Source organism: Cyanistes caeruleus, chromosome 11 (genome assembly GCF_971803275.1).
Source record: "Cyanistes caeruleus chromosome 11, bCyaCae1.hap1.1, whole genome shotgun sequence".
Classification (NCBI taxonomy): Eukaryota; Metazoa; Chordata; class Aves; order Passeriformes; family Paridae; genus Cyanistes; species Cyanistes caeruleus.
In genome coordinates, this window is record NC_141711.1 from 15,963,061 (window position 1) to 15,977,205 (window position 14,145).

Sequence of the window (14,145 nt, forward strand, 5' to 3'; positions counted from 1 at the left end):
CACATTCAGGGAACATGGAGTTCCTCAGGACTCCCAGCTGGGACCCCCGGAAGGGTTTCTGCCCCATACACAGCACACAGACTCAGGAACTGGAGCTCCTGTGCCAGTGTCTGCATGTTATGTCATGGCTTGATTATAAAAGGTGACATGCTAGGGTAGATTTTGCACCAAAATCAAGAGATTGTGCTTTAAATGTGCTGGGCAGGAGATGCCCTGGAGGAAAACCCTGAAGCAGACAGCCTGCCCTCAGCTAAGGTTCAAAAACTCTTTGTAAGTTTTAAGTGTGTTTCCAAATCTGCAGTCAAATCCTACACCTTCCCTCTTTTTTGCTACAATAAACTTTATCTCAGAATGTAATCTAGTAATAAAAATGGTTTTAAAATGATCTGACAAGTGCTAGAAACCCCATTTCTTTTAGAGTGACAACTTTATTTACTGCCTCACATACATACACTCTGGTTTATATTCTACATGCATACCAGGCCCTCGAGATTTGGGATAGATCCTTTCCATCTACTTGCACGAATCAATTCCAGTCATGAAAAGAAGTTCTTCAGCAGGCAGAAGGTAAGAAGAAAGGCTGCCTCTAATGCTGGGGTCTCTACCCATCTCCCAGGACAGGGGCACAGACCATATCAGGGCTGTCTTACTGCACTTGAGGAACCCTCCCAACTCCAGGGGCACTTCTTCAGCAAGAGCCACATGCTCATCTCTGAACAGGCCAGAGAGCTGCTTTGGTTTAGGGAGGTGCAAAACAGCTGGACAACATCACACAGGGAGACTTAGGATGCATTCAACCCTTACTCTTTCAAGAGGGTGCAGAAAATTGCTAAACTGCTAAAAAAATTCACATTCAAAGCCTGAAGTGGCCAGGGAACAATAGCACCAAACACGAGCAGAGCTGAGAGAAGGAGCTTGGAGCTCCAGGGAGATGTTACTGTCGTAATCACACATGAAGGACACCTTGTAGCTAAAAGTTCCAGAACTTAATTAGCCAGCACAGATTTTATTCCCAGGTGTATCAAAGACAAAGAATGATCTCTCCAGGCCTCAGTTTCCCTATGTATAAAGCTGGAGCAGTCACATTTACACTAAGGGAATACAGCACTTGCTGGAGTGCACTTGGGAAGCCACACTACCACTGCCTAGAATTTTGCTTTTCTGCTTCCACACTCACCCAAGCACACGATTCTTATCTCCTCCTCCCCATCACGGTTTCCACTGCTCCACAATGCTGACAAACTCAACACCTTCCATATCTTATCCAACTTCCTCAATTACAGGCAGACCAGCAGAGACATCTTCATCTGTGTGAGTGGAGAGTGAGGCACGGTTAAGATTAGCAACAGGAACAGCCCGGACCGGCGTCGGCTCCCTAAATAATTAGCTGATATAAAAGCTGTGCCATCTACTGGCATCCAGCTGAAACACTGCTCCCAGCACTACTCCCATCGAGTTGTTGTTGCTCCAGCAGCTCTTCGTGTACAGCTGGGCTGGGATTTCAGCTCACCCTTGCACAGGTAGTGGCACACAAGTGACAAACAAGGGACAGCCAAAGACAGAAGTTCATTTTGCAGTACCAAAAGCAGGCAGTCACTGGAGCCCTGCCTTCATATTTCACTCCCAACCCTTATAATCTCCCACTTGCTATGGGATTACCAGCTTTACTTATTTTTTTTATTTTTTTTTTAATTATCATGCCTGCAGAAAAAAAACAAACCCAACAGCCAGCCACCATTTAAAATTAACTTCCCATTATTACACCTAAAATATTGGGAAGACATTTTGGCAGGCTAAATACTGACCTGGAGCTGGCATTCCTGCACAGACACCTGGAGTTACCCCTTCCATCAAACCTGTAGGGTACTTCCAATAGCCTTTACTGCTGTCACCCGCCCATCTTCAAGGACATAGCACACCCTAAACAGCAGAGGAGAGAGAGAGAGAAACCAAGGACATCCAGCAGCAGCGCCAGCCCAGGAAACAGGTGACCAGCAGGGACAGGCAAGCAGAGACACACATGAGGCTGGGTTATGGAGGAGCTCCCATCCCTCAGCAGCACTGCTACAGCCCAGCCCTGTCTGTGAAGCTGCTTCAGCTGCCCCAGTTATCCCAGTTCCAGCCCCTCACATCCCAGTTCAGCTGTGGCTCCACGAGCACCACCAGGCAGGCAGGCAGGTGCACGGTTAAATATTTTTGCTCCCAACCTTTTCATGTTGCTTTCACTTCAGACCGTGCCTCTGAAAGCTGACAGATTTCTCATTGCAAGGCTGTATTAAGCCGCTTTTTAATTGCATTTTGAGGGACCCAAAGGCCAGCAGGCAGAAGGGCACTTTATTTTTTCCAAGGAACATTATTTTTATTGTAGAGGCAGGAAAGGTTTCCATTAATCCTCAGCAAGCAGACAGCTTCCACGCAGCTCGCTGGCTGCAGGGACGGCCACTCCAGAGCACTGCGATGATTTCAGCACTGTCTGCTGGAATATCAAGGCTCCCAAAAACTCCTCTTCAAAGAGCAGATGACAGGCTTTGGCACGAAACTTGCATTAAATTGATACAATCTCTTTAATGTTATCTCTGACTCTTTATCACAATTGTATGTGCAATTTACATTCTTGTCGTCTTTTTTTTTTATTAAGATTTGCTAGATCCTTATCACTGATATTTTACACATTGTTGTAGTGTCACTCAAACATTTAATGGACATCAGCTGCTCTGGGAATATATAATAGCTCCTTGCAGTGGGGTAGGGCGGGATGCTGGTGGATTTCAGGCTGACTCCATGAAAGCTACAGTGGATGCAAAGCAAATCCATGTGGGACAGAAAGCAGGGTCCTGGTGGGCACCACCCCAGGGCCAAGCTAAATACTCATCGTGCAAGGCACCTTGGGGGCTGCCTCCTGCTCCTCACCTGCAGCCAGCCCTGCTGCTCAAGTCACTCCTGTGCAGAGACCTATTGAGATAAACTCTGCTGAAGCTGATCTGGGGTTTGCAGGCTGCAGAAATGAAACCTGCTAAATCTACTTTCTTTGGAAAAATAAAAAAGAAAAAAAATGTGGGATTTGAAGAGAGCTTTTGAGACAAAAAAGCTTCATGCAAGTCCATTAACCTGCAGGACCAAGCCTCCACCCCCTCATTCATTAGTCTTTAACTTCACTACCTGCCTGTAAACACAGGCAAATTCTACAAATAACTGATTTTTAGTTCAGCCTGAGGATGAAACCCTTAAAAAAATAACCCTCATTCCACCTGAAATAAACTCAAAATGATTCACTGTCCCAGGTCAATTACTCCCATTAAATATGAGTCTTCAACCCCAAATGATGCATCTGAAATATTCAAGGGGAAAAATATTAAACAAGAATAAATTGTTTGGAGGTTTTTCTGCCCAAGATCTTGGTCTTCAGAGAGCTCTCTGAGTATGTACAGCGTCATGGAGGGCAGGGGCTGAACCCTCAGGGACTGAGGACACATCTCTAAGTGCAAAAGCACACACTCCATGCAAACCTACAGGCAACCCTGGGGAAATAAAGATCCCCCTCTGACCCTCTCCCACCATGCACAGATTGCAAAGTCACAGGACAGGGTGCAGAAGCAACTCTAGGTACCAAACTGCCATGGAAATGCATTTTCTCATGCCGAAATTAGCCAAGAAAATTCAAATTAATCCCTTTTTCAGTGACATGGTTTCTTTTATTTTGCTATCATTGCAAGCATATCTTCCCAATCATGTTTAAAGGTTGTTCTATAAAGAATTAAATGATAATTCCCTTCCCTAGCACTAATTCCCTCAGAGACCTCCTCCTCCTCTGCATCACTCACCAGTTTATATCTATATCTATCTACACAGATAGACCAGTAAGTCATACCCATCTGCTTTTACCCTTTCAGCCACCCCCAAATGCCTGGTCTGAAAGCACAGCCCTGCCAGGCCTGAGGATGTTGAGAGGGTAAGGAGCAAGCTGAAGGATCTGAGACCTCACCACTTGACAGGGTAAACCAGCTCACCTCTTGACAGGGTAAGGGACCAGATGGATATTTCAGTCTTCAGGAAGGGCAAAGTCAGGCAATTATTTATTTGCGCAGGGTAAGTAAGGAAGCTCCACTCTGGGTTGGAGAGCTATACTAAGAGACATCATCTTGTTCATAGATCTGGCTTTGCCTCCTCTTTTGCTTCAGGCCCTGAAAGGGTATAAAAAACTCCCCCAAAACCAGACAGGTGTTTTCTTTAAACATCAACTGTCCAGACTTCTGACAGCAAGTACCAAAACAACAGCCTCAGTCTGCCAAGGGCAAGAGAGGACAAAGGTTTCTTCATCTGTTTTTTACCAACAGCCATGCACAGGGCTGGGGATCTGCTGTGGAGACTTACTGAACACCCTATCAGGTCTGGACCATCGTTTCCGCTCCCCCATCTGTGCCTCCAGATGCACTGGTGGCACTGAGTCCATTTCCTGTACGTGTGCCACAAAGCAGGATCATCCCAGGACCTCAGTGTGAGGGGGGAGGCAGCAGCCCCCTGGCTCCTGGCAAACATCTCCTGCCCCAGAGGGCACCCAGCAGCTCACCAAGTTGTAAAGCCCATCGGGCTGAGCTGCTGCCAAACATTCATGGGAGAAGAAAAGGAAACATTCAATGTAATCTGCATGAAAGTGCAGGAAGCCCTAAATTGTGTTAGCGCTATTAAGAAAGCTGGTTACATCGCTCAGCAAACTGGCCCAATACAGGTTTGATAGACTTGTTACAAACATCTGATTGTCCCTGATTAGATTAGACAATCAACCCCCATTCTGGTGTGTGGGCATTGTTTAACTCCCCTCTGCAATCCGTAAATTAGAATTCCAGACCTGGGAGATTGGATTCAAATTGGATTACTGGAGCAGGTCCAGCACCAGAACAATTGTGAGGCAGGAGAAGACACACACACACACACACACACACACACACACACACACACACACATGAATAAATAAATAAACAAACAAACACACACAAGCAGACTGTCAGCTAGGATTTGATTAGGAGTGAATTAAAAACAGAATTAAAAATAAAAACCAGCAATTACTGAAGAAGTGGTAAGAGAGCTGGATTTGTCACTATGAAATAAGAAAGCACAGAGGTCCTGCCTTTAAATGGTTTGGACTTCAGCATGTGCAAGGTTGGTGGTTGTGCTCCTTACTCCAAGTCAAGAGCTCCTGTGCATAGCAATGCAGGCGGAATGGTTGCATGAGGCAACGAAGCCCCACACCTCACCAAACCCACAGGCTGTGTCAGAGCTCACCTCAGCTATGTTTGTTCCCTCTCTCCTACCCCATTTTGCTGTCTAGGCAAGACAGGTAATGTGTCCCTTAGCTGTGACCCAGCAGGCCACAGCGTGACCACTGGTGGCCTTCTGACATGCCCAAAGTTCCCCCTCAGGCCAAAGCCAGGGCTGTACCACGCTCCAGGAGGGAAACCCACAAGGGTTTGGCACCACATGCTACCAGCCAGTGTGAATACCCCGTGCTCTGCAGCTCAGGAGGGTCCCCCTCTCCTGGCCTGGAACCTCTCCAGTTAAACACTTCAATGACTTGGCTGATGAGCACCTGGTTCAACATCCTTCAGACAGCTCTGCGGTGCAGGGAGATGGCAACAGGACCTTGCTCTGCCAGAAACAAAGGAGAAATCCAGTACAACCCCAGGGCCGCTCCTGCTGAATGCTGACCCCTTTTGTTGCCTGCCAGCAAGACCAGAGGATAGCAACAACCCCAGCAGTGAAGGAGGGAAGATTTCCTGGCGATATTCTACCAGCCCATGCCATGACAGAGGTCAGTGCTTTTGCTGCTGAGAGAGGAGAGTGGGGAGATGCTCTGAACTGGGCTGAGAAATGCTTTGCTGTATGCCAATTTTTGCAGCTTGTCAGACAGGTGGCACTTTTTATTGTCTTCATTAGGGATGAGAAACATGATAAAGACTCCATTCACCACAAACCTGCAAGGGAAATCTCAGGGCTATCAGAATTGTTAAAGGGATAAACATGTCCAATTAAATCCCCTCTGCACTCTTGATATATGCTTGTGCCAGGATCAAATGGAGCTTGGAACTAGTCCCAGTTGAGCAGTAATGCACTGAGTCTTCAACCAGGACTGAAAGCACAACTGGCCTGAGCTCCTCCCTCCTGCAATGGGCCCCCTGACCAGCTTCACCCTGAGAAGCTGATTTGGTCAGTACTTTGTGGTAACACACCAAACTCTCACCTCACCCTTCATCACAGGATCCTAAATCATGGCTAAGTACTAAGTACTGTTTCAGAAGAAACATGCAGGAAAAAATGCCAATAAGTGGGAAAACTTGAGGGTGAGGGGACGAAACACGAGACAAAACAGCAAAATAGGGTTAAGGCAGTACAAAACCCTAAGCATCTCCAGACCAACCACCTTTTCTGTGTGCCAAATCCCAGCTCTTCCAACCTCTTTCCCTTAGGATCCAAAGTAAAGAAAGATGGGAAACCTACAGCCAACACCTACAGCCACTTTCCCCCAGGCTTTGTAGCCACAGGAAACCCAGCCAGACTTCCCTGCAGGATGCTTTCAAAATACAGGAAATCCCCAGTTTTATCCTTTTTATTCTTTTTTCTGCCAAAAGAAAATGTCTAATGCCAAGGGTAGATTTTACTACTCAGGTTGCAGTAAAATCTGAGTGAAATATATTGTGACCTCCTACACCTTAGCTGAAGGAACAGGAACCTTGAAACCTCCTACTGCTGATCCCTCCTGCCAAGCCCCTGCTTTCCCCCAGATGCTCATTCCACACTGAAGCTAAATACATAGCAACAAAACAATGCTATTTAATTTTACAAAAACACAATTTAAAAAAACCCCACAAACCTTCCTCCCACTCCTGGTAAGTGTTGTTAGTGCTCTCCTCACCAGAGCCATGCAAGGGGCACCAAACCTGTTGCACACATGTGCATCTACATAAGGTACACACAGATGTACATAGTATACACTATAAATTCTGACACACAAAATCCCACTTTGCTGCACTTCTGCTCAACACATCATATTTGATAGTGCACAAGGCTGAGCTCCACAGGAAACGCAACAAACTTCACCTTAACTCAAAAGATTGTGACGTACAACTTGCAAAACTAAATCAGCTCTGTGGAGAAAATACCAGCCCAACCATGTCACCACTGGGGCAATGTGAGAGCCTGCAGGCACCCAGACCATGTTTTGTGGATCAGCAGGTCTCTTTCTGGAGATAGGGGAAGGCCACCAGCACAGACAGCAATCTTTAGGCTGGTCACAGTGTAGGAATAGTTCACTTCAGGGCATAACCTACTCAGTAAACTGTGGGATGTGTCGCTCTCAGGAGGAAAAGCAAATTGTCTGTGGTTAAATATGTGAAGAATGAAGCAGTCAGCATCCAAAAGCAGCCTTCACAAGAACTATATAAAAAGGAGAAACAATCTTAAAACATATCCTAGGATCTAAAATTTCCACCTCTCAGCCTCCTCCTCCATCAAATCACAACTTCCTTCTCCCCCAGTCTGCAGAGCTTCAGGAAAGAATAGACCTGGAGGCATTGCTCATGTACTTGATGAAGTATTCAAAAAGAAAGAAAAAGTGCCCCTTGGGTTTGGGAATCTGGACCCACACCATTCACACCCTCAGCTGATTGCTCTTCCCTGGCTCACTCAGTGCTCCACCAACAGCAAACTGCAACATCTGGGCTCCCAAAGAAGCTCCCAAAGAAGCCACAGCCTGTACGTATTTCTCTGGGCACATACAAAGGCAAAGAGGGGTCTGAACACACTGAAAAACTGAAGAGGAGATAGGAAATAAAGTTGAAAAAGTGACAAAGAAACTACTTGTCAAAAAAAACAACCTGATGAATTCTAGTCTCAGATGATGTAAAGCCATGAGCCACCCAGCTGTGATTCCCAGCACAAGAAAAACCCAAGGGGAATTTGTAGTCATTTGGTAATGTACAACTTCACTCCTTTCCACGTCTTACAAAAGGTGACTTTTTTAGCCCTAACAAGGACAAGCTCATGAGTGTGGACAAGAGCAGCCCATTAAACTCCCACCCAGCCAGGAAACCACCTACTGCTTCCTTACACCTCACCTACTGCTCTGGAACTTCCCCCACAATGCAATACACTGGGTAAATGTAATGTCATCTCCTTCAGGAGTCACTCCACCTTAGTCTTTTGCTTCCAGTTCAAAGGAAATTAGATGCACTTTTGGTATTGAAGGCCATCTTTTTTACCTCCCCTCCTGTTAAAGCTTGGGAATAAAAAGCAGCTGGAACTACAGAGCCCAAAGGTGACTTGGAGGCCAGGCTTGAAGCAATGAAATCATCATGGACAAAGGACACTGGAAAAAGCAATTAGTGCTGGTGCAAATCCATGGCAAACAACAGCCATTGTGTGGGACATGGGGTAGAAGTCCCCCAGGATCCTGCTGTAGATACTCCAGTGCCAGGTGGGGATTGCAAAAATATCTTCCTAGGACTTTTTTTGTCCCATGATGAGACTGTCATCTGATATGATGCTCTGGAACAAAAAGGGAGAGGTTATTTGGTTATCCAAATAACCAGCCCCTTGTAGGTGTCTTCTTTTAGGAAGGAATCACCCTCTCTGCCACACCCCCCTGGCTCCAGCACACTTCCAAAATGCATATGGGAAATCAGAGTGTCCTGTTAGTGCCAGATCCATGCCACAGTGCTGCACAGTGGCTGTCGAGGCCAGATGGGTTCAGTTTCCTTGTGCTTGACTTCTGCCCCTTAGAAACACAACACACAAGGTAAGAAACTATATTAATAAATTTTCTGCATATAGTTTAATAAAGACACATTAATACTTTCACTTAGAGGAGAACAGGTTCTTTGATGGCTGGACTGAATCACCACCTAATCAGAACAGCGCTCTGAACTGTGCACCCATGGTCTGTGCCCTAAGGCTTGTGAGCACCTTCCTGCAAAGCCCCACTGAGGCCCAGGCAGCATCCCTTCTCTCTCCTGCAGCAAAGGAGGCAGGCATGTCTCCTCAGGAGAGTGAGCACGAGTGACAGGGCAGTCCGTACATCAAGGAGAGACTCCATTTTTCCCTCCTCACCTGCCCTCGCCAATACATGGAGTCCTACCTGACTCAGATACTAAAAAATATGTTTCAAGAAGTCATAATCACTCTTGTGAGTCATGAGAGAAGAGGAGGAAATGACTCCAGGAGAGATGATTCAACTAAAGGGAGAGTTGAGACAGATGAAAACAGGCAGGAGAATGGAAGAAGCTAAGGGAGCCCCACTGTTTCAAAGAAGCTCAGCAAAACGTGGAAGAAATTTAGAAGATTAAATTTCTCTTTCCCCATCAATTTCCCCATTTCCAGATTTTGTTGTTAGTACCACCAATCCAAAATGTCAAGAATTTACATGGAAACTGGATGTAAAAGTCTGCTCCATCTAAGAGTGCACTCTGAAGGAGTCCTCTTGAAAGACTAATTTAGGTCAAGGGTTCATTGTTTCCACTATAAAGAAGGCACCACATGCTGTAACCTAACCAGCACTGCCAGAATCACCCCTGTGACAGGTGAGCCCTTCACAGCACACCAGAGAGTCCTGCTCAAAAACCCAACAAAAAAGAAAGACATTTGTAAGACAAACAAGGTTATTTGTACCGTGGGCACAGTTCAACCCTTGATCTAGCACCAAAAGATGCACAAACTCTCTATAAGTCTGTGTGACTCAGAGCAAAGGGCAAAGAAAAACAGTGTGACTGATGAGCTGAAATTCAAATGTCACAGTGGAACCACTCAGCACAGTCACGCTGTGTAACTCAGGGTTATTACCCTGTGCATCCCACGGGAGCCATGAGTTGTCCAGGTGTGTATCGAGTTTGCAACAACCTTCTGTCACCTGTGTCTTCCTCCAGCATCTGTAGGTGCTGAACATCTCTGGAACATTGCATGTGATATAAGCTGAAGTATGCACAAAAACTACATGAGCAAGGCTGCAAGTTCATATTAAGTAGAAAATTGGTCTCCCTGATTTTCACTTCCATGATCCCAAATGCAGTGCTGACACCTCTTTAGTCCCACTTCAGCTCCTTCCATTCGAGCTAAAACACTTGGTGTGAGTCCCAAGTAGGATTATTCTTTATCCTAGAGTAAGAAATTGGGTCAACAAGAATCTTCTTCACCCAAGTCCCTACAGTTACCATCTCTGTCAGGCACTGTGGACAACCTCACACCATCTGGACACTCAGACCAGACTCTGACCACCCTTGACTGAGATCCTATCTTGAATCTTGAGACTCCCCTGGCCCACATGGGTGTCCTGTGATTCCTGCTGCCCACCTTCTCCAAGCTACTTCTTACCTGCTGCAGAGACAGCTCACTTCCAAACTCCCACTGCCCTAATTACACCTCATTTACTGCAATATCCCTTCTCTCACCACAGCACATTTCCCTGTGCTCCCATTCCTGTCTACCAGGTTGAAGGGTGACCAGGTCTTTTTGTCTGCAGTGCCTCTGTGGACACATCAGCTGTTCTACCTGTTCCAAGCTTTCCCCTTCTCTGTCGCCCTGCAGCCACCCTTTCAGTGAATCAAGCTAAAATCTGCATCCAGCTGACCACACTGCCAGATGCCCACTGAACAATGGCATGCCACTGCTAAAATTGTGCTTTAGAGAGGACACCTCACTCCTGGAGGGGAAGCATCCATACCCCTCTGCAGTGGAGAAGGTTGTCCACCTCTCCAGGAAGGCAATTACTTGTCTCAGACCAAGTAGCAGAGCACAGCCCTGCTGCCACCTCGTTACAGCCACCACTGGGTTTTGCTGAGCAGGCACCATGGATCAGGTCACCTTCCTCCACTACAGATAAAATGAGTTCCTTTTAAAAGGAGTGTTACAGAACAGGACAATAGATGAGAAATGTATGCAGATACCCATGAGGGCAGCCCACACAGGCAGTCAGTCGCAGGGCTCAGCTCCCAGGCACTGGCACAAACCCTCCAAGTGCATCATCTCCTAAACAGGAAGGGCTCCAAAACACTTCCATGAGTGACAGCAGGAACACTGCAGTACCTCTGCTTCCAGTGCACCTCCAGTTAAATGACTGGATCAAATTGCTGCCAGGCTTTTGCTGTCACTTGTATTCTTATGGCAGCACCTTCAGGTGTTTGCATGACGGTGGGAGGAGATAAAAATCAAGAAGATACCTAGAGTACATCCCCACATGACACATCCTTGCCTCACATGCTCCATATGAATCTGTCCAACTGCAGGATGCAGTTGCCAGAAAAGGCCATACAATCATAGAAATCACTCTGAAGCTGAGATCATACTGCTATGCCAGCATCAACCTTCTTGTTTAAACTGAACATCTCCATCAAAGGATCAGCACACAGGCCCATCTCCTTACCTTTAAAGCACGGACTTTCTTGGCCAAGAGACTCTCAATGTCCCCTGCAACCTTCTCCACCAATTTCCTGGGCACATTCTCCTTGACTTCAAACAGGTTTTTATTGTCGTCGTAGATCTAAGAGGGGAAGCAAAAGACAGTCAATATTAGTGAGGAGTACAGCAGTCTTCCTACAGAAAAGCTGATCCTCTAACAGAGGATCTAGCAATGTGGATTAGGTAACAATATAAGCTTTGGAAATGAGGGGAGCAAGAGAAAAAAGGCTTTGCAATCAGAAAAGACAGAAATTCAGCCACCTGCTGCCCACACTGCTGGCTCTATAGCTGCCTGCTTTCATGCTTGCAGGCAATGAGCATCCCACCCTCTCACTCAAAAGCTGAGCTGCCCATCCCTGCCTCTGCTGAGCCACTCCTATGGCACAGGCAGAGCCACCACGCTTGCTGCTGTGCCCTCCCTCACCCAAAGGCATCCCCAAAGCCCACTGACCACCTCCCCAAAGCCACCTGCTGAACCTGGCAAGTGCAAGCCCAACTCCCTGCCCGCCCCCAGCACTGCCTGCAGGGTTTGCTGTGTGCAGGGCCTGGCAGCACTGGGGCAGCAGGGCAGCCCTGGGTACCAGGAACGGGAACAAGGGGATCAAATGAAGCAGGATAAAACCCACATCTCCAACCAAGGCATAGTAATTTGGCACCCTCAAGAAATCAGAATTTCTACAACCAATCCAGAACTTGGCCAGGCTGTGGTGGGTAGAGGCACAAATCGATACAGAATTATTCTGAAGGGCAATCAATTATCTGTATTTGAATGCACCCAAAGCAGCAGCAATGGCCTGCAGGCACATCATATAACTGCAGGGAACAACCCCAGACCCAAGGGAAGTACTGTTGGCATCAGCACTGCCTCAAGAAGAAGGGATCAGTCCCACCAGAAGACTTCACAACCACAAACTCCTCAGTCAGCTCCTCAGATGATTTTGTGACTTGTTAACTCCACCTGTCTGCAGACCCAGATGCAGCCAACACAGGGTCAAAGGGAAGAGTTTATTGCCATCATCTGAGATTAGAAAAAAAACATTCCTCATGCCTTATCTTTTCTTAAGTAAGCTACATGAAGAAAACCACAAAGCAAACAGGATTCTGCTTCTCTCTTTATCCTCAGGCTACTTGCAAATATCGTCAGCTCCAGACATGGAGACATATGGGAACAGAGAACTCTCCAAGGAGAGCTGGACCTCCCCAAGGAGGTAGCAGACTCCACGCTTAACTGCAAGTTCCATGCTAAGCATGTCTGGCACCTACCCAAGCTTGCATGATCCTTAGGAGCTGAATCATGCTTCCCACGGGACAAAACCCTCTCTTTGCTGGAGCTTCATTACAAGTGAAAGACTCTGCCTGTAAGTGGTGGTTTGTTGCACACCTGGCCATGAGGACCAGGGGTTGCAGAAGCAATTTCTTGTGACACATCTGCCCTGGGTCTCAGAGCAGCAGCCAAACACAAACATTAAACAACCAACTTCCATGTGACAAACACATACCCAGAACCTCCTCCATTCCACCCAGGACTAAGGAGAGGCTCAGCCAGAGACACCCACCAGGCTCATAACATCACAGCTCTTTCTCTTGGTGGAGCCAGCAAAAGTAAAGGTAAAAAGGCAGGGAGGTGCCCAGGATCTGGACAGTGACACATCACAAAGCTCAGGGACATAATGAGACCCTAGTAGTTTCCCTCTAGCTGGGAAACTACTTACTGCCCTCTCTTCTTTCTCCACACCTTATAATGAGTTGGAGGAGCCAACAACTCCATTTGCTGAAGGTAGCTGACAATAAATTCAAGAGTCAGAGCAGAGACATCCCCCAGCTCCAGCCTCTCTTTCCCTTTCATGGTTAAATTAAGCAGTTTCTGAGGCTGAAGCCACAGGAGTACACTGAGAGACTAAGCACAAATCTGCTCCTTCAGCTGTGCACAGCTCCAGACCTCCTGGGTTCATCTCCAGGCTTCCACTTTGCTTTCGGCAGCTCTCGCTGGGGCCTGCCTGCCCAAGCTCCTCCTTTCTTCCATGGCACTAGGAAATTCCTAACAGCAGTCTCTTCCAGCAGCCTTATGTCCAATATATACCATTACTCCATTCTAGCTCTACTTCAGCAACTGCTTTTTTCCCCAAAAAAAGCCCCAAGGGATTCATGTTGCCTGCCCTGGCTGCCAGGACACTAACCCATCCCACCTCTGTCAGTGGAGCAGCACACAAAATGCTCAGATCTGATAGTTTCTGAGGTTTCTGGAGAAAACAGAATTTCTGTGAATTTTTGTGGTTACTGACTTGCAAGAACATGGCCAATGAGCCAAGAGCAAAGAGCCAGACTGTGATCTGTGATCCTCATCTGACTCCTCAGTCCCTAAGAGACGCACGGAGTGTGGCTCCAGTGCCCTCCCCAAGGCTCTGCTCTTGTATGCCCCACGCCTGTCCCTTCCAACCCAAACCACCCATACTTCACATTAATTTGGCAACTCCTTTGTTATTACAAGTGATCACACTCTGATCACAGGGACTCCGAAGTGTAAGAGAAGAGATTTAAGAGGCATCCCCAGACTCCAGAAGAAATTATTTCATATAATGGTTTGGGTTGGAAAGGACCTTAAATACCATCTCATTCCACGCCCCTGCCATGGGCAGAGACCCCTTCCACTATCCCAGGTTTCTCCAAGCCTTGTCCAACCTGTCCTTGAAAGTTTCCAGGATGGAG

The 14,145-nt window shown here is 47.0% G+C and overlaps 1 protein-coding gene across 12 annotated transcripts in view; it reads right to left on the reverse strand.

The window, feature by feature from the left end:
• CACNA2D2 (calcium voltage-gated channel auxiliary subunit alpha2delta 2) overlaps positions 1-14,145 on the reverse strand; it is a 237,924-nt gene that overhangs the window by 115,863 nt on the left and 107,916 nt on the right. For all 12 annotated transcript variants that reach the window (XM_086845654.1, XM_086845661.1, XM_086845656.1 and 9 more), the window contains one exon: positions 11,405-11,521. In XM_086845654.1, the coding sequence (XP_086701780.1) occupies positions 11,405-11,521 (117 nt within the window). The remainder of the gene's footprint in view (positions 1-11,404; positions 11,522-14,145) is intronic.